At 35.0% G+C, this 25,073-nt stretch overlaps 1 protein-coding gene across 1 annotated transcript in view; it reads left to right on the top strand.

The window, feature by feature from the left end:
* Positions 1-25,073, top strand: part of TRDN (triadin) — a gene marked incomplete at both ends in the record, with an annotated part of 302,114 nt that overhangs the window by 102,620 nt on the left and 174,421 nt on the right. Inside the window, 3 exon segments of the mRNA XM_081251093.1 lie at positions 852-934; positions 17,511-17,565; positions 18,379-18,438. Of these exon segments, the coding sequence (XP_081107219.1) occupies positions 852-934; positions 17,511-17,565; positions 18,379-18,438 (198 nt within the window).

Raw genomic sequence — 25,073 nt, 5'->3', positions numbered from 1 at the left:
GCAGGCAGGTCTGCTGATATTTGATAATATCTAGTTGTCAGTGAGATTTTAGAAGGTGCATATGCCCACGTTGGTTCTTGGACTTAAAAGAAACACACAGCAGGAGTTTATGGAATGAAAATGAATGATAAAACATTTTGCAAGCATTTCATATGAGATCATATGTTAGTTAATGTTTACAGTTCATGGCTGGGATGGTTTTGGTTAATTAAAGAAATCACTTGGGATAAGGAATTACTCAGAAACGATTGTGGGTTTTTATGGTTCATAAGAAGCCCAGAGACTTGAGGCGGGCTTTCAAGTTTCTATAAAACTGAATATATTTTCCCTTTAGCCCATTATTTACTTAACTGCAGGTCATTTATTTTGGCAGTAGAAAATGTACCTGTTCAATATCAAAAGGCCTATGAATTTTAACCTTCTTTCATTGCTTTATTGTGTCATTTGAGAATTTTTAGCTAAATGAAGAAAATGGTGATTTTTCTATATATTAGGATTCCTCTTAGCTTCTGTGATTTTAGTTTCCATAATTTGAAGTGCATATTGAAAATAAATTGCTTTATTTGATTGCATGTATGTTTTCATTAATGAAGTCCTGTAGATATATTTGACATTGTGTATACATCTAAGAAAAGAAATATTTTCAGAAATGGCTCTGAAGATAACTGAATCTTTGTATGTATCCACTTAAAGATCTCACTTAATAACAATTTTCTTATTGCATAATAATATGAATTTATACTTTGGATTATGAATTATGCATGTTGGGGACAGATCTAGCTATTTTAGTTGTGTATATTAAATTTATTAATACTTTTTGTTCAATACCTACTCCTGCATTGTGTGCACAGGACAAAGCCCAGCCATACCACCTCCATTACCAACAGAACAAGCTTCTGGACCCACTTTGGCATCACCAACTCTTGAAGGCAAGTATTTATTTTATTTTTCGAAAGATCATCTCTATTGTAGATAAAATAGAATATAGAGAAACAAAGCAAAATAGTAATAGCAGAAACAACAAAATCAATATTTTCTCAAATAGTTTTAGTATGTCTAAGCTACAGTTTACTCTTCCAAAAAATTACAATTTGCTCCTTTTTAGAACACTAAAAATTTCCTCCTAAGGTTTTATATTGGTGACCATCAGCTTCCAGAAGGACGACCTGCTTCATACCCTGGAAATCAAGCCAGAAAGTATAGGGACAAATGGACAAGGATATGCCTTGCAATTCCTGTACATAGAACTCGAGAAAATGTCATATGGTCATTATCAGGAATCATACACTCATGTAACTATTCTCTCCTCTATACCTTATTTATCTTCTCTCCCCTAAACCCACTCCCAAATGAATCTCCAATAACTACGAGAAAACGGCTGAGATTTTCAGTTCATCTCATATATCCTCCAAACCCCTCCTATAAAGATGACCCAAGCCCTGTTGATAATTTCTTGTTTCTTAGAAAGATGGTGGTAACTCTGTGCCTTGGAAATAATATAGTGATTAACAGCCTGTGTTCTACAATCAAATAGATCTGGGTCCAAATTCTGGTTCTACCCTTTTCTACCTGGATGACCTTAATGTGATACCTAAACTTTCAGGCTCTTTATTAGTAAAATACTGATACTCATAATACTACCACAGAGAGGTGCTGTAAATGTAGAATAAAACTATAACAATTGCAATTTTTATTATTATATTTGATACTGATGAACTTAGGAATTTCTTTAACTGTATTTTATTGGCTTAACACAACTGTCCCCAAAGAATAGTTTGTAGATCACCGCATTAAAATCAATTGTAGGGCCTCCCTGGTGGCGCAGTGGTTGAGAGTCCGCCTGCCGATGCAGGGGATACGGGTTCGTGCCCCGGTCCGGGAGGATCCCATATGCCGCGGAGCGGCTGGGCCCGTGAGCCATGGCCGCTGAGCCTGCGCATCCGGAGCCTGCGCATCCGGAGCCTGTGCTCTGCAACGGGAGAGGCCACAACAGTGAGAGGCCCGCATACCGCAAAAAAAAAAAAAAAAAAATCAATTGTAAAGCTTGTTTAAAAAATGCATATTCCTGCCACATCTTAGATCTAGTGAATCAAATCTGGCAATTCAGAGAGGAAAATCTATATTTTTAACAAACTCTTTAGTTGAGGCTTGTACACATTAAATGTTAAGAAACTTTGATTTATGTTTATGTGTAAAAATTATTACAAATCCAAGTGTTTTACACCAAACATCTGAATTTGGTAGCCTGCTTCAAATAATTTATTTATTTATAAATTAAATCTGAATGACTTGGTAAGAGATGCATTGTCTCATTGACCACAGACCCAACAATTGATTGGCTATACATTTATATTTCGGGCAATACATTTATTTATATTACAGTCAGCAGCCAGGGAAAGATTTTAGTAGCTGAGCAGGTGAAGTTTTTCTAAGTTTATATTATAATACCAGCATATTCTATCTACTTTTCTGGCCAGATCCTGACCAAATTATGCCTGTGGCTATGCTCTCTTCAACTCACATTTATTTAGAATATTATTATGTTGGCTTTAATTATATATATGCATTTCACCTTTGACATTTCAAAACGCTTTAAAGTAGTTATTATTAATGATTAACAAATCTAAGCTTGAGTTTATTTTTGCTAAATTAGTGAACAGCAGGACTGGGATTCTAGCCCTGTATTTCTAGTTCTGTACCCAGAGATCCTTCTATCATATTACTATGAAGACTTTGGAGTTTGAGGATTCTAACTTCATGTCTTCTGAGACATCAGCAACTTTGGTAAAATGAAGACATGACATTTTGTGCTTGACATTTTGTGCTTTAGATTCCATGCAGTTCTGTGATAGTATCATGTTCTGATGTCAGTCAAGAGTACGCTAGCAATGTTTATCAAAATCTAATGTGCACACAAATCACCTGGGAATCTTTGACAATGCAGATTCTGATTTGGTCGGTCAAGGGTGGGGCCTTAGATTCTTCATTTTTACCAAGCTCCCAAGTGTTGCTGCTGCTACTGGTCCAGGACTTCATCTGTATAGTAAATCCCTAGGTGATTTAGGAGGAAGGTGGAGAGCAATTGAATAATCCTAAAAATGCTTTCCATTTAGTATTAGTTACCTAAATGACCTATTGTTGGCCAAATGTCCTTCAGAATGACTGGAATGACACACATGGAGAAATTCTGACTGCTAATTGTCTGGGAAAAAGCAAAAGGTTTCAAGCCACATACCTAACTAAGCATTGTAGAAGGGCTCAAAAGAGAGCAAGAGAAATGCCACTGGGAATTGGGGGAAAGGTTACATTATACTTGTAAATTGTAATAACCTATTATATAGTATGTAAAATATTTTGATTTGGTCAGCTACAAATTGAATGAATTAGTAGTTGCAAATTTCAAATAAAAATCCCATACAATCTGCAAGTTAGTACTGGGTCAATACCAATCTGAAGAAAAGAATTTGTTTGGTTATTAGAGACCATGATTTAATGAAAAGTTCACATAACGTCTCGCTCCAAGAGTCCAAACCAACAATGCTTCTTGAATATTTAGATAACAGTCCAGATATAGTCCAAGGTTTGAAACTTTTGTCTCCCATCCAAGTCAGCTAAAGACACATTTATTTGCCCCACACGGGTCTTTTATTTATTGATTTTTGAATGTGATCATCTTGGATAGGGTGAGCTCCCCACTGTCTCCATTGACTTTTACCCCTCCTTCTCCCATTCACTCACTTGGGTCCAGACTTACTTCGTGTGTGTGACAATTATGTAAAGATAGTTTCTTCCTAACATAATAATTTCTTAAATTCCTGATCAACCTTGGTGTCTTAGTCTGCAAGGGCTGCCATAGTAAAATGCTACAGACTGGATGGCTTAGACAACAGAAGTTGATTTTCTTACAGTTCTGGAGGCTGGGAGTCTCAGCTTAGGGTGCCAACATGATTAGGTTCTAGTGAGATCATTTCCTGGCTTGTATATGGCCAGCTTCTTGCTGTGTCTTCGCATAGCAGAGAGAGCACTCTGGTGTCTCTTCCTCTTCTCAGCAGAACACCAGTTCTGTTGGATCAGGACTCCACCCTTATGATCTCATTTAAGTTTAATCATCTTTTAATCCAGTTACATGGGGGTTAGGACTTCAACACATGAATTTTGGAAGGACACAATTCAATCCATAACACTTGGTAACCTCTAAGCTTAGTTAATGTATAAGTAAAGCAGCTTAAATGTTTGCCTCATATAATTTGTTTAGTTTAATAAGCTGTTTAAATATTTCTTTTTCAGTAATTAATGATTCTGCCTTTTTCATTTCTGTGATACCTGATTTTCCAACACCATGAATTCCCAACTTGAATCATCTTCTGTACATGCTTATAATTGATAAGAGTTAAATATTTAAAAAATTTTAGTATTAGTTACCTATTTTTCTTAACTGAAATCACATATAACTGAGCTTATACTGAAGGTAATAAAACAACAAAAGCTCTAAGTACTCTCATTATTGACTACCGACGTGTATCATTTATCTAGCTGGTAAGTAAATGACTTGGAAAAACTTTATAGTCCGAGAGGGAGAGAGAGGGAGAGATCAGAGTTATATTTCTTTTGGCATTTGGACTATAATAGCTTATGTGACTTTAGATAATTAGACAAAAAACTGACAAGTGACCATCTCACTGCCCAAATGTTCACAGAACAAGAGATAGCCTATAAATAATACTGTCACCTTTAAGTTTCATCAGATTTTAATTCCATTGTTGTTGTGAGACAGACATAAATCAGGGAGCTCCAATTCCCCAATTTGAGGCAGATTTTGATAGATTATTCAAATGTTTGACCCTAGTTTACCTCCTGGAAGAGGTTCATAAACCACCCTGTAGCAAATGTTTTGCCTATCAGTCTGTCACTTGGAAAAGAATCTGTCATTTGTTAAGTGGGACCCTTAGGTTCTATTGTTATATTTAAAGAGCAATTTTATTTGACATTTCATCCTGGAGCCCAACACTACAGTTTAAGTAAAAACCTAACAATGTTGCAGGATTACAAGGCTTTTGTTAGCAGTATCCACTTTTTATCTGCAGAAAGACACAGTCTGCCCTAAGAGTGCTGGTACTAAGCAGCTTCCCAAGGAGTCCATGTTATCAGGCAATGCTGAGATCATGGGCTTTGTCAGGGCTTGCAGATGTGCTGCCTGTGCCTTCATTAACATAATTGATTAGGAACTAGGACATATTTAGTATTAATCAAGCTGTTTTTACTGAGGCTGATTATGCACAGTCCTTGATGCACTATTTTAGTCTGGAACTTCCTTAGGACCAAGTTGCAAGAAAATGGCATTATGTAAAAAGGAACTTACATGTGGCACTAACTTATGCTCTTTGATTTGAGGAATACAGTTATGACAGGTCAAAATGTAGGAACTTAAACGTATTTTGCATTTTAATGTTTTAAAGAAAAGGAGGGCTTATATATAGACTAGATTATTAAGTTTGCTCACAGGAGATTGGAAACAATTTAGGATTTTATCAACAGAAATCTAAAAAAAATCATGGACTTTATTATGGGTGAAAGCATTCTACACATCTCTGAAGCCCTTAAAAGCTTCCCTTGGTGCTTTCATAGCACTTAAAACAATAAGTTTCTCACAACACTGGCTTCATTCTGTTAAGTATCTGTGCACTTCTTATCTTGGGTCACTTATCTAATGCCTGGAAGTTGTGTCTGGCCTTCCTAGAATTTCACTCCTCTCCCCATACCAGACACTTTGTACACTATAATGAAATTCTATTGCTTTGAATCTTTGGGTATAAAGACTAATTATATATTAAATCAGTTGTTTTCTTTGACTCCTACTACTGTATGTTTTAGAATATGTTTGGCGTTTGGCCAGGGAAATTGGCTACAATAACATTGAAAAGATCTTGTATAATTACCAACCACCTCAGGAAATCATTTTGGTCATTGTTGTCAATTTGCATTTGATTATGGACATAACTTAACTGGAACTAACTTAAATAGAGAGCTACCTTCAATATAATAGTAATTCTTATGATCTTTCACAACAGTGTTAAATTTTGTGACGAATTAATTCTTCTGTCTGTTGTGAGCTCTCTGGTGTTGAAAGGCTTGCAAGTTCAAAAGGCCACTATAGTTATCCATATATTCCACAAATGAGACAGATCTATGTTAGTACCTCGCCCCCTTCATCAAATGGTGCCTTATTATATTCACATCACAGGTGGTTTCAACCCTTAGCGTGAGAGCCCGTTTATCAGCAAATGTTTGTCAGAACTGTATTTCTTAGGAGAGATTAGTTCCTGACTGCTCTCGGAGAGAGTCCTCAGTGATTAAACAAGACAGCTTCAGGCAACATTTTCCATCCCCTCCCCAATCATCCAAAAAGCTGCTTCATTAAATCTTTGTATAAGTACGATTACTGGATATCATCCTGTTGTCCTATAATCAACAACGCTGGAAATTTTTTTTCTTTCCTCCTAGTCAACACAACCCCCTCCCCCACTACCAAACACCACATTTTATGTTGTTGATTCCTGAAGAATTAAAGACTTCCATCTACATGTGATTACTGGACATTTAATGTAAAATTGCCACACCTCATCTATTGTGGCAAAGATGTGGAAAGAAGAGGTTATGTGATCTCTTGTTAGGTATATATCTTATACTTAAAATACTTTTAATATTCCATTACAAATGTATAGTTGGCATTAATGGAGCCAAATAAAGCAAGGTGAATGAATACTGTATACCCTATCATCTTCTTGAATGAACATGTAACTGGTACTAACTTAGTATTGCAGTCGTGAGTAATATAAATGCCATCACCCAACAGTGCGTAAGAGAACTCTAGAGAGAAGACTAAAATCCCAGCTTCCAATTGCAACTTTGACACTAATCAGTTGTATTATCTTTGACAAATCGATTCACTTTTTAGGGCCTCCACTTCTTCACCTGTCAAGTGTGGGGACTGAATTTAAATGGTCTTTTCTGCTTTCACACCCAGATATTTCAAGCTTATTTTTTTCAGGTTGGTGCATTAGTAGTAAGCTACATTAAGAGCATAGTGAAGACTCCATGGCTTGGCACAGTGTTTAAATAGCTACCACAGTGTGTAAGGAAGGTATGGCCATGGCTTAGATAGAGATGTCACACTTGGGCCAACCAGGCATGTCCCTATGAAATGGATAATACTATGAAGCATTATTTTCTGAAGTTCAAAAGTGTGTGGTACAGATAATAAGGGATATAAAAGTTAGGAGGAAGATGAGATACGAGTGAAGCAAGGCTATGAGGTGAAATCACAAGATTTGCATTGGGCCATAAAGATAAGTTGGTAGGATATGTGCAGAGGAGAAAGGAACAATGTAGGAAACTTACTATAAGATGATTTCTTACCATAGGGTGCATTCGAAGACAGTTTTCTACAGGAGCTAGTGACGTTTTATTTACAATTCTATGAAACTGAGAACCATATTGTCTTAGCTCTTCATTGAAACATATCCTGAGAAGCAAAAAACATAAAATAATAAAATTGAAATTTGGCCCAGGTTCTTATTCCATTAACTCTATGACACAGTTAATCTTGAACTTTAGGGCAATGCAATATTTTTCTTTGTTTTGAGGTGAAGTAAACTCATACCCTTGGGCAATTTTTAATGGGATTGACCTTTAGTTATAAATGTTGATAATATAGGTAAACCATACTACTTTTAGTACCTATTTTACTTAGAAAGTTGCCATGAGGAGTGAATGAAACAAGGTATATAGCAACTTAGCACAATTAGGTACTCAGCCATTAGCTACTATTATTATCATCATTTTTTTAATCAGGAAATTTCTCTTGTATATATAGTAAATCATTAATTTTTATGTTAGTTCTTTATTGGTATCTGTAAAGATAATATGGTAATCTCATTAATGACATTAGTCAGTAAACGTGAAACTCTATATAATTTCTTAATATAGGACCTCAGTCATATCCTAAAGAATTTTGTACACACAACTGAATCATTTATACCTCCTCAGAGACTGCGTGAGCCTGCTAAAACAACTGAGCAGAGGGGTAGTATGATTAGATTTGCATTTTAGATCATTGTGTCAGCTATAGAAAGTGTAGATGGTGAGGGGTGGGGCTTGGGGGTTTGGAGACAAGAAAAACTTAGGAGGCTACTGCTCATGGGGGAAAATTATGTGACTTTTCTCTTAAACAATCATATTTAACCCTCAAAACAATTCCAAGCAGTGAATATGATTTATATCATTTTACAGAGAAGATCAGAGGAATCAAGTAAATTGCCCAAGATAACACAGTCCTAACAGTGGTATAATTGAAATTGGAATCCAGGTGTCTCACTCCCAGGATCAGTCTATTCCATTATCATAGACTAGCAATAAAAGGGCTGAGCATAATTGCTAAAGTCTTATCTGACCTGGATAAATGAATGGCACTTAAGAATAAGAACAGGTTTGGGGAGATGATAATGAGTTCAGACTTGCTAGGTGCATCAGGGTCCCTGGAACATTCAAAATGGCTGATTAAGAGTATTTAATGAATGTAGTATTTATAAAGGTTTGAGCAGAGTTATGGTGAAGCACCCCAAGGCTAGCCAATGCCAGAAGAGTTGTAAAGATAATATACAGAGTTCTAATACACTCTTCAGCAAGCTTCCTCTAATGTTAGGATTTTATAAAACCATGATTCACCTACCAAGACTAAGAGATTAACTTTTGTACACTAGTAACTAAACTACAAACTATATTTAGCTTTCACCTTTCAGTGATTTGTAAGTGTTTTTTAAATTATTTCTTACATGTGTGATGAGGACACAGATATTAACATATGTATTCACAGCTTTTCTCCTCCAGTTTATTGCCTAAGGAATATTCTAGGTATGCCTGGTCAGCTCCTGAGCGTTTATGTTCTGCTCAGGACTCAGGATATGCTGGGTGAGCCAAAAAATTGGAAGCGGCTCAAATAATTAAATTAATTCATGTTTGAATAGGAAGGGTTATTACCCAGAAGAAAATATAAGATTTAAACAGTGAGAAAAAAGGTCAAGAGAAGGGAATAGGAGAGTCAGCATGGGCTGAAGTAAGTTTTTAGCGTGCCCTTGGGAGAGAGAAGCTTTTGGCAGGAAATGCTGTGATGGATTGGGAAGCTCCAGTAAGAAGAGAACATTTAGAACATTTTGCTTTGGGTCATACAACATTAGCTATTTGAGAGACTTCAAAAAAGATTTAAACTTATCTTCAAACCTCCCTGGAATTTTAGACTCTCATTTCTTTTGATTGCAGCACTGTGCAGAGCTAGGCATGAGGTAACTCAGCTCTGTTGGGGGTAATATGTTAGAACAAGGGTAATTCATCTTAGTATCATGGAAAAGTAGGTAAGTCTTAACAAATGACTGTTGAGAAATTAAGGGGGAAAAAGAAACACAAAGACAAATAGGCGGAAAAGTGTCAAGAAAAAGGAAAATGTAAAGAAAAATATTCCACAGATTATGAAATATACATTTTAGTAGACGTTAAATATATTTCATTAGAAACTTGCATCTCCAAACTTAGAACTTTTCTCTCTTGTTATAATAGTCTCAATTTTCCATTATAGATTAAAAATAGTTTTTGGGGACATCATTAGCTTTTTCCCATAATAAGAGAAAGAAGTTTTGTTTTTCTTCCCCTATACATCTGACAATATGGCAAGGGATGTCTGTCTGATTTAACTGTCTAGTTGCAATAAATTTTTATTCTGGAGATCAAGGGATGACAACCAAGAATCAGGGAAGGGTAAGGAGCTTTCTGTTGATCAGGGCCAGCTTCCTTCTTAAGAAATCTTTCATAACTTTCATGCTGGTATTAAAAATGAGGGTTTTTTTCCCCTATATTTTGACAAAAGAGAAAGTTAGGGATGAGAAGTTTTGTGAGTAAGAGTGAATGTGATTTTTAATAGCTTTCTTATTATGAAATTCTTGTTGGAACCCTCTTGTGCCAGCAAACTTTTCTCATGAACTATTTTATAAGAAAGAACCAGGTCCCTCCAAAGCTCTAGTTTAAAAGTACCAGTTTTTCTTTATAAAACATTTATTTACTATTTGTGTCAGCTTGACCTAAATGTTTCTTTCTATTATATAAGTTTATTAGAATTCCCAGTGAAATTATTCATCCTCTCTAGAACTGATGAGAAAAGTGGCTACATCTTTAAAGCCAGATCTGTTTTATCCAAATGGAGTAAGGGGTCTTGGCGATTGTTCACATAATAAACAGTGACAGATATTTGTTTCAATTATGTGAGAATTTTGTGTAAAAATTTTTAATCTACTAGAATAGACCTTATACTAGGAAGAAGACAAAAATTGTGTTAATGGTTTGGTATAATTTATGAAAGATGAGGGAATTTATGTAGTCCATCATTTGAAATAAACCTGAATTCAATATATTAAAACAATTACAACTAGAAAAGTTGTACTCTTTGAATGGGCATTTATTTCCTTTATGAATATTGATATCTATTGGGCATATTTTTAAGATAAAAGGCTTCAATTAAGAATCAGACTTATAAATGTGCCCAATATACCGGTAACTTTTGGTAATTGAGTCTTTCTAATTTGTTTAGTAACTCAAGCCCTAAATTCTCAACGACCTGTTATAAAAATAGCCATATCTTTGAAATGATGGTTTAGAGTAATGTATATTTTGATTTTGAATGATAACCAACTTTTTCCCTAAATATCAATAATTTAGTCACAAAAAGGAAAGTCTCAATTTTCTGATGTTTCTAGTCATTCTTGACATTTTAAATGCAACAAAGTACTTTTGCAGTTCATTTTAAAATATAGAGAAATGTAGAAAAAGCATATAGATAAAAATATGAAAAAAGTAATTATATGTAAATAATATGATTTTGAAAATGAACAGCTATTAGAAATGAATCTTATATTTTCCTTACCCTTGTAGAAAGATGCATTAGAAAAGTTTACAATAAAAGATCTTGAGCAAGCAATGATCCTGCATAAAAAGTAAATTTTAATAGGGTTAGAAGAGTTTTTAGAAAATCTCCAAATGGCTGCAGCACCCAAAAAAGAAAAAATCCAAGAAAAACAAAAAAGAAAATACAAAATGCTCTCTTTGGAGCTATCCAGAGATGAGTTGTGTGGATGGAGAGCTTCTCACTTGAGCGTAAAGGTCAATAAACTTTAATTGAACATTTGCTTTCTGAAATGTAAAAGCACTGAGAGGAAAAATAAATACCAGAAAGAAAAAGACGAGCTGTGGCCACCTTCATTTATATAAACTTAATCCATTCAAAAGTAATGCAGTCACTTATCTAAAAAGCTTTTATCATTTTTGAAAGGTTTGGGAGAAATCTACCTTATCCACTTTAAATATGAAGTTTAATTAACATAAGAAACTTTTTTTGCAATTTGAAATGTATCAAATAATCTTTCTCTTTGCATTACTTTTTGCATACTAAATTCAGAAACAGAAAAAAATTGTCGTTATATCAGAGAACTTTGGCTGTGAGAGAGCTGAAAGATAAGTGTCACAAAGAGAGAGTAGAAATTGGCACTTTTCTCTCTGTGCCTCAGTTCGTTTGCAATTTTTTGTTAGAATAAGTCTACATCAAACTTCTTATTCCATGTTGTAGGGGAAAGATCAGAGTTTGCAGTGATCCTTAGTTTTAAATCCTTGTTCTGTCACTTATGTGATTTGTGAAGTTGGGCAAGTTACTCATCTTTCCTGAGCCCATTTTCTCATGGGTTGAAGGATGTGTTGACTTTTATCTGAGAACTAAGTATATACTAATGCATGTAAGGTCATGTGCTGTATTCTGTTATAACATTCTATTACAGTATAATTTCCTATCACCTTAAAATCAGTGTGATTAAACCAAAACTAATACATTTTTTTTCTGCCTTGCTCTGATCACATAAAATAACTATTGAGATCACTTTTCCACAATCTTTTTTAAGCTTAAAGAACTGTATGTAGTCTGGTATCTTGAAAAAGTTTGGATTTACACTGATTAGCTCTGGAGTTCTTTGGGGCGTTTACTTCATGAATGGTATTGTATCACTAAGAGTTGTCAGCCTTTATCTGCAGGACAGGACTGGGCACTCAGCAGGCACCTCAGTCCCTCCAGCCAGCATTGATAGTAACACGTGCCGTACTCAGTTCAGAATTCACATACCATTTTTCCCTGGAGCAGCTTTCACACTTTTTGCTCTTGGGTTTGAGCCTCTACTGTCTCCCTTAGACTCCGACTTTAATGCCCCTAAGTCCATATTGTAATTGTAAACTTTACCCCTTCTTAGTCTCATACCTAAAATTCCTGGAAGGAATAGTTTAAGACTCTAGACCCCAGCAAAGGGTTTGACATAAGGTTAAATAAACATGTGTTGATTAAGTGAATACATTGTTTATGTAAAAGTCTCTGGGTAGTCAGTGGAAGATGCTATACAAGTTCTGGTTGTGAATTTTTTGTTGTTAGTAGCTGATAATGAGAAGAGCTGACTTCTCAGAATAATTCAGCATTCACTAAAGGAAAAGTCAAGGCAAAGACTGGATTCAGGTTCTGAAAAACCAGTTTAGTTATGCCAGATAACTCAAGTGAAGTCCTTGAAGAGCTTTGCTGTTATAGCAACTTAAGCACAATGTAAAGTGAGGTACTCCCACCATGTTTCTATAATGTTACATTCAGTCCCAAATAAAATTTAGAGGAAAACACGAAGAAAGATATTTGTACTGAATCCTTTTACTTCCTTTTTTTTTTTCCTTTTTTTTTCTTTTTTCTTTTTCTTTTACTTTCTTAGTCTTCTTCATCACAGTGTGATCACAAAATCCAATGGGGTACTTGGTTCCAACCAGGCAGCAACAGCCAAAGTTCCTCTTAAAACATAATTTATCACAATATAATTACTCTGCTTGAAACCTCTCAGCAGCCTCCTACCTCACTCACAATAAAAGGGAAAATTCATATCATGAACAAGATTTTGTGCGATTGGCCCCTGCTACATCACTGGTCACCCCTCTTCTCACTCTCCTCCTGCATCCTCCACTCCAACCACTCTGGTCTCTATGCTCTTCTTTGAATATGGCTCAAATGCTTCTCTTTCAAGGTCTTGGCAGATATTTTTCCTCTGCAGGAGAAGTCTTCTCCTCAGTAGCCAAAACTCTTCTACTTTTTTTCAAGAATCTTTTCAAATGGTACTCGTTCAGAAAGACTTACCCCTGTTCCACCTTAAAAGAAAAAGCCACTTCTGATCTTCTCCCGCATGCTCTATTCCTCTAAACCAAGCTTTATTTTTTTCTGACCCTTATTATCACCTGACATTATATACACATATATACGTATTCATATATCCATGCATACATATGCATATAAACATATTCATTTTTAAGGCTTAAAAATGGACTTTTCTCTAGCTTTAAAATTTTTTAAGCCATAGCAAAGCCAGAGAATGTACAACAGCTATTTACAGATTTAAAGCTCTTTATGTTAACTGTTCTCAGAAAAATTAGGAAATAAATACTGCATTTGGGGAATAAAGGAATAGACAGGTGAAGAGGGACTTAACTACATTCTACTCATTCCCCTGACTTTTGTGGTTGAAGACAGAAGATTCCCTTACAGTTGCATTAGGCAAAAACTACTAATTACAGCAAAACTGAAACTGGAATCCACTTCATTCCAGCACAGTGCCCCTTCATAAACATGTTAATTCCTACTTGAGTATTTTTTTCTTAAAGTTTCACAATATAAAATGTTCCTGATACAGCCTCCCTCAACACAGAAAAATAAGAATTAATGTGCATTTACTCAGATTAATAAATGTCACACTTAGAAAAATTACTGAAGAGTATATGTAGGCAGATTTTGATTGTTTCTAAAATATAGTAATAACTAGTTATTGCTATCATTATTTTTTTTGAACATCCACTTTGGTCCAGGCACTTTTCCTCAGTTTCTTCACAATAAGCCAGCAAGGTAGATTTTACTAGTCCATTTTTAAAAGAGGTAAATGAAATTCAGTGTGTCAGAGCACATTGCCAATGTGACAACCAGAAGGGGTCAGAGACAGAATTCAGACCAAGGTCACCCATGCTAGCACGAGTGCTTTCTCTCTTGCTCCATTCCCCTCTGTAGATAACAGTGGAGAACTCTGACAATCATTGGTGTAATTGAACTTATCTGTTTATGTGAAATTTTCCATGATCATACTGTGACTGGGGTTCCAGGCCAACCTCTGCCACTCTTTACAAACAAGGTGACAGGGACGAGGTGTGCTAGAATGAGTTGTTATGAAGAAACATGACTGGGACCAAGAATACATGAACCCTGGCCAGAGAGAGTTAGAAGAAGAGCATGTAAATTTTGGATAATCTCTACAGTAGAAAGGCAAAAAGGGGAGGAACAAACATAGGATGAAAATGAAGCATTTGCATTTGTTTGCTCGGTTTGCTAGGAACAGGCATCTTCAAAAGCTTTACAATTATAATTAACTACTGTGGATTCTCTGGCTTTGAGATGGCATAAAAACATTTAAAAGCAAGAGAAAAGCCCATTGTAAGGGCTTAGAAAGTAAAAAGTAAGTCTTAATTTTTCTTTCATCTGATGTTAATTTATGCAGAAGCTAATAACATATTTGTGGCTCAGAGCTGCTCATTGTGGAGAGGATTTCTCTCTCAGCCAGCCTTTCCTGTGATCCCTGCCAGATAGAGCCGTCATTTCCGGGCTTATGACACTTTTCTCAGAGAAAGGCAGTATGCTGATAAGTTCACACTCTATAGACACACTTAATTGCGAACGCTCTGAAAATCGATGATATAAAGTGTCCTAACTCTTCTCTAGTTGTTACTAACAAAACAGCAAACAAATTGGAGGAGAGGATGAGGAGGAAATTGGATATGTGGGTGCACAGTCAAGTGGAAAGGGAGCAGTATTGTTGACTGTTGAAGGAGACAAAAGTCAAGGGAAGGAGAGTTTTCATATAAGAAACATGGGTTACTTTTATATCCAAGTAGGATATAATTAAATTGTTGTGCCTTTTATAAATGAAAAGCTTAATTTCACTGCTGCCAAATCACCTAAAGAATAGACAGTTGTTCTTGAAGAAATGCATGAATCTTCAGAAGTTGATGTTTTAAAATGAATTAACCACGAATAAAGTAAGCCCCATAATGACAGCTTAAAAGTCTAATTCATAAAAATGTTATTAAAGTACATTATTTATACCTGCTTTTTGTGGATTTCTGTTCTTATTCATGACTCTTTCAGTGTATGGCCATAATCACAGGCAGAGTGTATAATGGAAGCATTAATCAATCTGAACTAAGGCAAGAATACTGTATCACCACAATAAAGTCCCAGCTGTATTAATATAAAGGGTAGAATTTATTACACAAGACAATTCTCTTTTAAAAAAATGAAAAGAATGTCTTCCATCTTCTGGCCTCAAATACCTACTTTCCTTCTGAAGTTTAATATAAGATTAACTAATTGGCACGAACTTTTAAATGAAATATTTATTCATCTACATTATGAAACTTAGAGACTCGGATACTAAGTTGGATACTAAGTTGTGATCTTATCGTGACTATGGCATTGATTTTTAATATAGGCTAAGAAATATTTACAACTAATCTGTATTTTAATTAACTCCTTTCCTAGCACATGACATCAGATGGTGATGTTTAGCAAATGCCAATTCAACTGTCTGGCATATGCATTTATTTAGATAAGATGGAAAAGTCCTTGCTACATAAAATTTCTCCCAGAGAAGCTGAAAGTAATGATACTTAAGTCAGAAGTGTCTTTAGGGCTTCCCTGGTGGCACGGTGGTTGAAAGTCCACCTGCTGATGCAGGGGACGTGGGTTCATGCCCCGGTCTGGGAGGATCCCACAGGCGGCAGAGTGGCTGGGCCCGTGAGCCATGGCCACTGAGCCTGCACATCCGGAGCCTGTGCTCCACAATGGGAGAGGCCACAACAGTGAGAGCCCCCCCCCCCCAAAAAATGTATCTTTATTCAGAATTTTGAAGATTTTTGCATATTTAGTATGTATAAACCTTTAGGAAAAGGCAAAGTAGAATTCCATTGGTTTATTTCTAACTCTAGAACTATCAAAATCTGACTTCTTGATTTTCTACTTCTGACTGGATGAGCTGTAAAGGTACATTGTAGACACATTCGGACAGAGTGTGAATATATTTCTCCCTACAACACTAACTTATCTCTAGGAGTCATGAAAAGAGGTTCTTTGTAAATTATACTTCTGAGACTGCAAGAAAGTGTTGGCTTTGATCTCGTAGGTAAAAAATCTCTATACCTAAGGGAATGAATTAATTCCTATATTTAATAAGATGCCAGTGTTAGTAGGCAACTTAAGCATTGATACTAGAAGTACACATTGAATTTCTTCAGCATAGTAACAATCTCATAATAGTTCTGGGTACTGAACATCTTTGAATGCCTGGCATTTATACTTGAGTTGGAGAGACAAATGACAAAGAGAAAAGTATTTCAAATATAAGGTAAATCACATTACTAACTGAAGATAAAAATCAGTCAGTTTCCAACATTAACTGTGCTTGTAGCTGCCTCAAACCTAACAGTACTGAATATTCCATTTCAACAACTGTGTACTTCTACATGACTTTGATATTTAAAATGAGAACACTTACCAGAAAAGTGTCCGGGGATGTCTAGTTGTTACATGACTATTGCTGAGCAACATTTAAAGTTCCCTCTGCCCCTCAGACCAAGGTTTTCTTAGATCTCTGAAATCTTCCATAAAGAAATCTTCCATAAAGAAGTCTAGAGGTACCACAAACTGTCAAACTGTTCTATGTGTCATCCAGACTTAACAGCAACCTCTGGGTGCAAATATAGTCTGAGCACGCTGGTTGATATGGCCACTCAGAAAGGGCAGTGGAAGTTATGTCCCCAATATGGTGCCAGATAAATGTCACCAGAATCCAAATGTCTGTTGACAAGAGGCAGATCTGAAAAACAGTTAAATCAAAATAGATATTGTTAATGGCCTAATGTATTATTTCTAATGAAACTGAACATATGAAAAGGAAACAAAAAATAATTCTTTTAGCTTACCTGCAGCATTGTTTCTCAGAAATTATATTTTAATTTTCAATATTAATATCTTACTTTAGGCACTAGACAAACAATTGTTTGGTTCAGAAAGCTTGAACTATCTTCTTCATTTTTTGTAAACAGTATTAGCAACCCACAATTTTATGCACTTACTGTGAGCCAGGCACTGTGCAGAATGCTTTGAAAACATATCTAACTTTGAAGGAAGTACTGTTACTTTACAAATGAAGAAAATAAGGCTTAGTGAGATTAAATCACTTGCTCAAAGTCACAAAACTATCTGGAGGCAAAATTGACTTTAATGGTAATCCTTCATTCAAAACTTCATTTTCCTTTTGTACTAAATTTTCCTAAAGGAAATATTTTAAATTTCTTCTCTAGAAAAAGAAGAAAAGAAGAAAACTGAGAATAAAGTGACTTCTGAAACAAAAAAGAAAGGTAAGGAATTTAAAAACTAACACATATATTAATTAGTATCCATTTGTAATGTTACTGGTAAAGCTACTGTTTTCTAGGAAAGAAATCCCCTTAACAATTTTGTTGTCATTGTTACTAACAAACAAATATAAGTATTCCAAAAAAGTAGAGATTGATAAATTTTTAAAAGAAAATTCAAGCCTAAACACTTTTAAAATTTGTTACTGATTATTTTTTTTCTTTCTTAAGAGTGGTGCTCAATTCTACTTCATTACTTTACTTGATTACGTATATGAATATGAAGTTTACTATCCAATTAATTTAGTTTAATAAAATTGTCTATCAAAAGAGCAAATTATTGAATGTATGGGAAAGAAAGTAGTTAATTGGTTTGATATGTTTTGTTCTTTTTTGAATGGTTATTTTCAAATAGCACATATGAAGTCCCAAATGAGCCCAAGAGATTTCTCAGCTTCTGACATGCTTGCAGTGGCCTGATAGCCCAGGGAACATTCAATATATTCCTTTTAATGTCCTTTAGAAAAACTATTGAATTGTATCATAATTAACAATGCCATCTAATGTTCATGCTGTCATGAAAAAAAAATTTTTTTTTTTTTTACCTTAGCAAAAATTTGCTCCTTCCCTGAAGGGATAGCACATCAAAACCACTGTTCTGTTACAAAGGTGCTAGTTCACTCATATTTGACATGACTATGACTCTAATGTAGAATCACTCTATACAAGATGAATTGGATGTTAATGGCAGTAAAATGTGCCCTGAAATATATGATAATTAAACAGATGTTTATAATTTTCTCATTTTACTACCAGAAAAAGAAGATGTCAAAATGAAAACTGAGAAGGAAACTGCCATGGATGTCAAGAAAAAAGGTATTGTACTTTCTTTGCTTCCTTAGTCAGATTATGTTCAGGATGTTTGTTAATAAAGGAATCTTGGGGCAATGTAAACAAATTGAATATAGGTACTTAAGTCTGTCCACGTCCAGGCTGTCAAAGCAAAACTTGCACTAGACAAAGTTAAACAGGCAAGGCAGACTTTATTCAAGGCTATTGCAATAGGGGAGAGAGACCAGAACTCATTCTGAACTCAATTTCACTGAAACAAAAAGCAGGAGAGTTTTTAAGATCTGGAAAGTGGTGGGAGGATTGTAGGCCATCTGTGTTTGCTGATTGGCCTTACTCAAAAGAAGAGAAAATTTTCTCTTATTTTCATGTCAAGAGTGTAGTTTTACAACTTGGAGCAAGGCACCCAAGGGAGTTAGGTTCCTACCCTCCCACAGAAACTGGGAGATAGAAGTACTATCTTTCTTGATGATTACATTTCAAAGGGGCGGCTCCCAGGCCTCTGAGAAAGGCACACATGGGTTGTAAAACTGGCAGGAGGCTTCTAAGAAAATTTATATCTTGAAAGATAAGAGAGAGAATTTACAAGTACAAGTTTTCTAAAGTAAATGCTCTAAGAAAAGGGAGGTCAGGAGCCGAAGGACAAGAAGACGCCTGTCTAAGTTTGGTGAAGGTGAAGAGAACTTTAAGGCCATCTTTTTCAAGACATAATGAAATTGAGTTATACATGGTATAACTTCACTTTGCAAAGATAAGAAGCAAAGAATGCAAAGATAATAATGCATTCCATTAAGAAACAGCTTAGATTTTTGCTTTAAATTTAGTTCTGCTTTTACTCTTGTTCAAGCATGAATATCTGCTTTTACTCAAGTTAAGCTTAAATCTAGGTGAAAAGATATGTAGTTGTCTCAAGTATTATGGTTTGGTGATAAGTATTTTCACCCCAAATATTTCCTCCATTAGTGTCAGTGATGCTTGAAATTCCACCATTAGAGATATTCCATTCCTTTGAGTTATGAAAGAATTGTCCTCTATTAAAATGTAAATCTCTTAGGGCCTGTGTGCATGGGGTAACAAACGAATTCCTCTCAGCTATTAACACTTAAAGTGAATGAGACTTCTAGATCTTCCCTGTGTGATAATAAGCTGAAAACATTGTCATAGAAACTGAGTCAATAGATAAGCTTAAATGAAGGTGAAGTTGAAGAGAGCTTCAAGGTAGGACATGGTGTGGAGAGAGCAGACTGGGCTGGATGCCATTAGTGAAAACTTCCCTTCCTAGGAAGTAATAGCATATGTTGGAAAAAAAATGTGGTGAAGGATGCTGAAAAAGAAGATCATAAGATGACAAACTAGACATTGATTACTCTTAGTAAGTAGCAAATAGGAATTACAGGAAATCCCTACATCATGCTATAAGTGGGGTAAAAATATTGTAAAATACTGAGAGTTACATGATTTCATGGCTAATAAAATATTCAGGAAGAGATAGCCATGTGTTCTCTTGAGTTTGGGACTTGATTACTGATTACTTTGTATTTGAATTATTATTAATTTTATTATTGAACATTCATTTATTTTGTTTATTTACAACATTCTTTATTCTCCTGGTGAAATATGTATCTTATCATAAGAAAGTGAAAATACAATTCTGACCACGTGATGATGCTGAGAAACTGGTTGCTTGGGTCAATGTATCTGTGACAGCTATATAATTGAGTGTTAAAGAGAAACAAGTTTTTCCTGGGCCATCAGTTTTATTAAAGTATTTGCAGAGGAAAGTTTTGAATTGTAATTGTCAAAGTATTTATCATAGTTGTGAAAACGCAAAATCATGAAAAATGCTTTTGGTAAAACACAATGGTGTGTGTGTGGTGGTTGTTTTGATTTGAATTTTGATTTTGAGGGGAAGGGCACAACACTTTTCTGTTCAGAGAGTGATGGGAAAATCTGATACTTCTCTGCTACTGGGAGACCTGTGTTATTAGCCCAGCAGTCATGTCAGAGTGAGATTGTGCACCACTGGCAAGAGGAGTGATTATGCCAATATCCCTTCCTGCAAGGCCAGTCCTCAGCCATTGAAGCAGAGACTGAACTGGGTGATTGCATAGCACAGCACATCAGGGGAGGGCTGCTCAGCAAGTGTTGAAAAACAAGCTTGTCCTTCTTGGAATCAGTTTTCAGTTTGTTTATAATCAGTTTATAATCAGTTCAGTTTGTTTTTGTTAAAAAAAGTCATTTTTACTTTTAAAAACACAAAACCATTGGCTCTTACAAATCAGCTCAAATTCCTGATTAAAATATGCACAAATTATTAGTTTGCAAGCTCTTAATTTCCAAATACTCAAAATTGTGTGTGTGTGTGTGTATGTGTGTGTATGAGAGAGAGACAGACAGAGAGATTCAATTAGTGTTGATTTCTAACTTATGTTTCTTTTTAGAGTTTAATAATTCTCCAACAATATTTTCATGTGAGAGCAATATGCTTTAGAAATAGCCAGTTTGAAACTTATTATGAAAATAGTAAAAATTTCTAGAGGTTATGTGGGAAAATTGAGAATTACCTGAAATCTTGAAGAGCCATGATACATATGTTATTTCTTCCTAAAGTAGTCAGAGGAATATGGCAGAACATCTGATATCATTACTGTAGTCCCAAATAGTAGCAAATTTACAAGACGTAAAATATGCCTAGATGCTTATTTAATATATGGGTCTTATCATGGCATTTTATTACATTTATAATAACTTTCATATTATTTATGATTATAGAACATATAATGTATTTATATGTTATATTATTTTATTTTACTATATTTATATTTTATTATTATATAGGTGCAAATGAATCTAAGGCTTAAGTTCTAAGGTTTGATAAAAGAGCCTCTGCTGCATGAAACTTGTAAATCACACTTTGTTAGTGATCTGTTAGGGAGAATGTGGGTGGGGTTTTATAGGATATAAAATTGCCAGTCCATGAATTGAAACTGGGTAAGTGGTACACTGAGATTCATTATAATAATTTGTTGCTTGTATATATTTGAAATTGTCCATGGTGGAAAAAAAAACCCAAATATGTCATTTAAAAACATTGAGAGAAATGAAAAAAAAAATCACCAAGATATTTTTACAATGTTATGAGGTATGTTTTACCCTGAAGAAATGCTATGAAAAAAACAAATAAACAAGAAAGGAAACAAAAACTTTTTAAAAACATGTTCCTATGTTTGTATCAGACTTCTGTGCTAGATATACAAACCACTCTAGATGATATAAGCAGAGGGACTTCTGTACAGGGAACTGGATGCACACACAATTGTTGGAAGGACTAGAAGAATTGATGTCAGGAGACTACATTGGATTATTGAGCACCCAGGACTATCAATTGGCCAGGAAGCTGCTTTGTTCTTCAAAACTGCCTCCACACCTGCCTCTTTGCACCCACAGACTAGATACTGAAAATGTTGAGGCCAACATCAGCCACTTACTCACATCAAAGCAACCTTGTTTGCTAAAGCATTCCTGCTTTGCAGTCTCCTATAGGTGCATCTAAATGATGAAATTAAACATGCTGGGAGTCTAGAAGACAGGTTTTTGGCATTGCAATTTTTCCAACAGGAGGGAGGGTAGAATGGAAGTAGAAAGAGGCTATCCAAAGTATCTATAATAAAGACACTTTCAGAAATGTTTTAGAAGATAAAATTCATATACGAAATGGTTTTGAAGACCTGAATTGTACAATGACTAAACCTATCTTTGAGTTCCCCTAAAAGTTGAAAAAGATGACTCAATCAAGCAACATGATACAATTTGGCAATTTAAAGTGCCCAAAAAACACACAAATGTAGTTTATTTTGTTCTTTACCTGAACTGTAGCAGCATGATTTTTCCCCCCAAGAATTAGCTAAATAAAAGTATAAATGCTAAGAAGGATCCTGAAAAACCAGACTAGCTTTTCTGAAATAAGCTGATAGAAAAGGACTAATTCACTCATTCCTTTATTCTTGCATGCTTTCCTACGGGAAATAGTCACTAAGTGCCTATTATATTGTGCTAGGGGGTGAGTACACTTAAAGGTGGATAAACCAACATAAGCCCTAGTCTAACGAGACCTGCAGTTTGATACGGGAGGCACACAGTGACTAAGAAGACATAATGTCGACAACTCGGGGTAAGGGACACAGAGGAAACAAAGTTGGGGCAATGACAATGGAAACAATAGGTGGAGACAGTGAGCTATTTAGATAGAAAGCTTGTTACAGCAGGCTCTCTCAGAGACATTGAAATTGGAATCGGATGTATTGGAAGGATCCAGCCATTGGTGAGGACATCTTTGTGTGATGTGTGAATATGGTATGTGCATGTGTGTGTGGTATGTGTATATGTGTGATTTGTATGAGAAGACATACAAGGGGTCAGGATATGCAGGGACGTGTGCAGGTGTTTGAATTTATTAAAATTGTAATGGGAAACTCTTGAAGGGTATCAGCAGTGGAGAAAATATTTTGATTTGTGTTTAATACAAGTATATTCTCATTTAGATAATAGGTTAGACAGAGAAAAGAGAATAGGTACACCAATGAAAAGATGGTGTCATTTACTGAAATGGGGAAGCCTATACGAGAACAGCTGTGATGGAAAAAATTCAGAGCTTTCTTTTGAGTGTGTTGTTTCAGGTGTATGTGATGCATCATCCAAACTTTGTATCAGGAACTATTTTAGGTGCTTTACACATACTAACTCATTCAATCTTTATGATAAATCAGGAAATAAGCTATTATAACCCTCATTACAAAATTGAGAGGTAGTAAATGTCAGGGCCAGGACATTAACCCAGGTAGTGTGGCTCCACAGCCACATACTCTGAACAGTCAATTAGAAATATGGGTCTGGAACTCAGAGGAGATTCTGAAGTGAAACCATAGAAAGAGTTATCCATATAGATCACAGGTATTGTCCTGGGAGTAGATGAGATCACCCAGAGAGATTGTGTCAGAAGAAAAAGAATAGAATACAGCATCAAGACCTGGGAAATTCCAACATCTAGACATTAGGTAATGGAAAATAAAGTAAGAGGGGCTGAAAGGAATTGCTAGAGAGGTTAAAGGAAAAGCAAAGGAGTTTGGTAATAGAGACATTTCAGAAATGTATGTTTCAAGAAGCAAGAAGTTATCCACTTGGTGAATATTACTTAGAAGTTGTAATGTGAGGGCAGAAAAGACAAGCACAGAGAACAGATAAAGCCAGATTGGAATGGAGATCCAAAAATGAGAAGTAGTGAATTTCTTTCTTTTTTGGTGTGTGTGTGGCTGTATAAGGAGTAAAGAGTCTTTTTTGTTTTTTGTTTAGTTTTGCTTTGGAAGGTGAATTTAGTGCCTGATAAACATAAACAGAATGTGAGAGATTGATGCTTAAAGGGATGAAGTATAAGTGGAAATATAAGAGATAATTTAGAATTCATTGTTTGATGAGCTCATGGGGGAAAAAATAATCTGCATTTTTCTGAGGTAACACTACAGACACTCCAACAGTAAAAAGTTGGTGTTTTCCAGTTATGAAGAGGAATTCGTCTAGATCACCTTAGAAAGATATACAATATAAGATTAAGAGGATGTTGTGATAAAACTAAAACTCCAATACTAAATACATTCTGAATTGAAAGGCTCAGTTTTAGAAAAAGATATATCTAAGTGTTCTTGATGTTCTCTGAATGGCAAAAGGTAAGTTTGTGAGTGTATTGTAGCACTGTGTTTAAAGAATCATTCATTCAGTTAAAATACCCCATTAGAACTTTACATTAAAATATCTTTGTGGTGATAAGTTAACCAGATTGGATTAATCCAGTATAAAGCTCATAAAGCATGTGCTGTTTAAATGATATAATCATATCTATTACCATAGAATATTTTCAGTTACTGTATGGGGCACATACTATTAAATTCTGAAAAACTGAAACCTTTAGCTACTTGATTCCTCTATATAGTATCTTCTTTTGTCATTGAGACATTGCAAAAAATCCTTTATAGAGGCTTATAGCTTTGAACATATCATTAAATTCTATGCCTACCAGACATAGACTATCATCTGTTTTACTTTATAAAACTTTTGTAATAAGTTGTTCTAGCTACTAGAGCTCAAAATAATTTACATGGCAGATTACAGACCATGAAAATACATTGATTTGTATTTAAAAGTAACTTTTTGAAATATATATATGTACAGATATAATTGTCAAGATAATATATAGTATCTTTCATATGTGTTCATTGTTAAGTTTCAGTTTAAAAGAGCAAACTTCTGTTTTCCAAACTTGTATTTTGAGAAGATTATAGCTTTTTATGCTCATTCCATCTTTTTCTATTTGAAAAGCACTTGATTGTAGAAAGTTATCTTGTATTTGAATTTTGTGCATAAGCATTTGGGCAAGATTTGACAAATGCATCAGCTTGTCATTATTTGTTAGACCCTTTGAAATCTAGAATAATTTTGTGGGGGATTCTACATATTCTGTGGTAATCTCCCAGTTAATATCAATTATAATATACAGGTACTTCACACACTTTTTAGTGATATTGAGCAATTATATTAATGTATATTCTAGATGAAATTATTTTAAAAAATGTTCAACAGGTAAATAATCGGGAATTTGGCACAAAAAGGAC

This window comes from Mesoplodon bidens (genome assembly GCF_964165515.1).
Source record: "Mesoplodon bidens genome assembly, chromosome: 12".
NCBI classification, from domain to species: Eukaryota; Metazoa; Chordata; class Mammalia; order Artiodactyla; family Ziphiidae; genus Mesoplodon; species Mesoplodon bidens.
The sequence above is the reverse complement of the archived record's forward strand: the minus strand, read 5'-3'. Positions and strand labels throughout refer to the sequence as shown.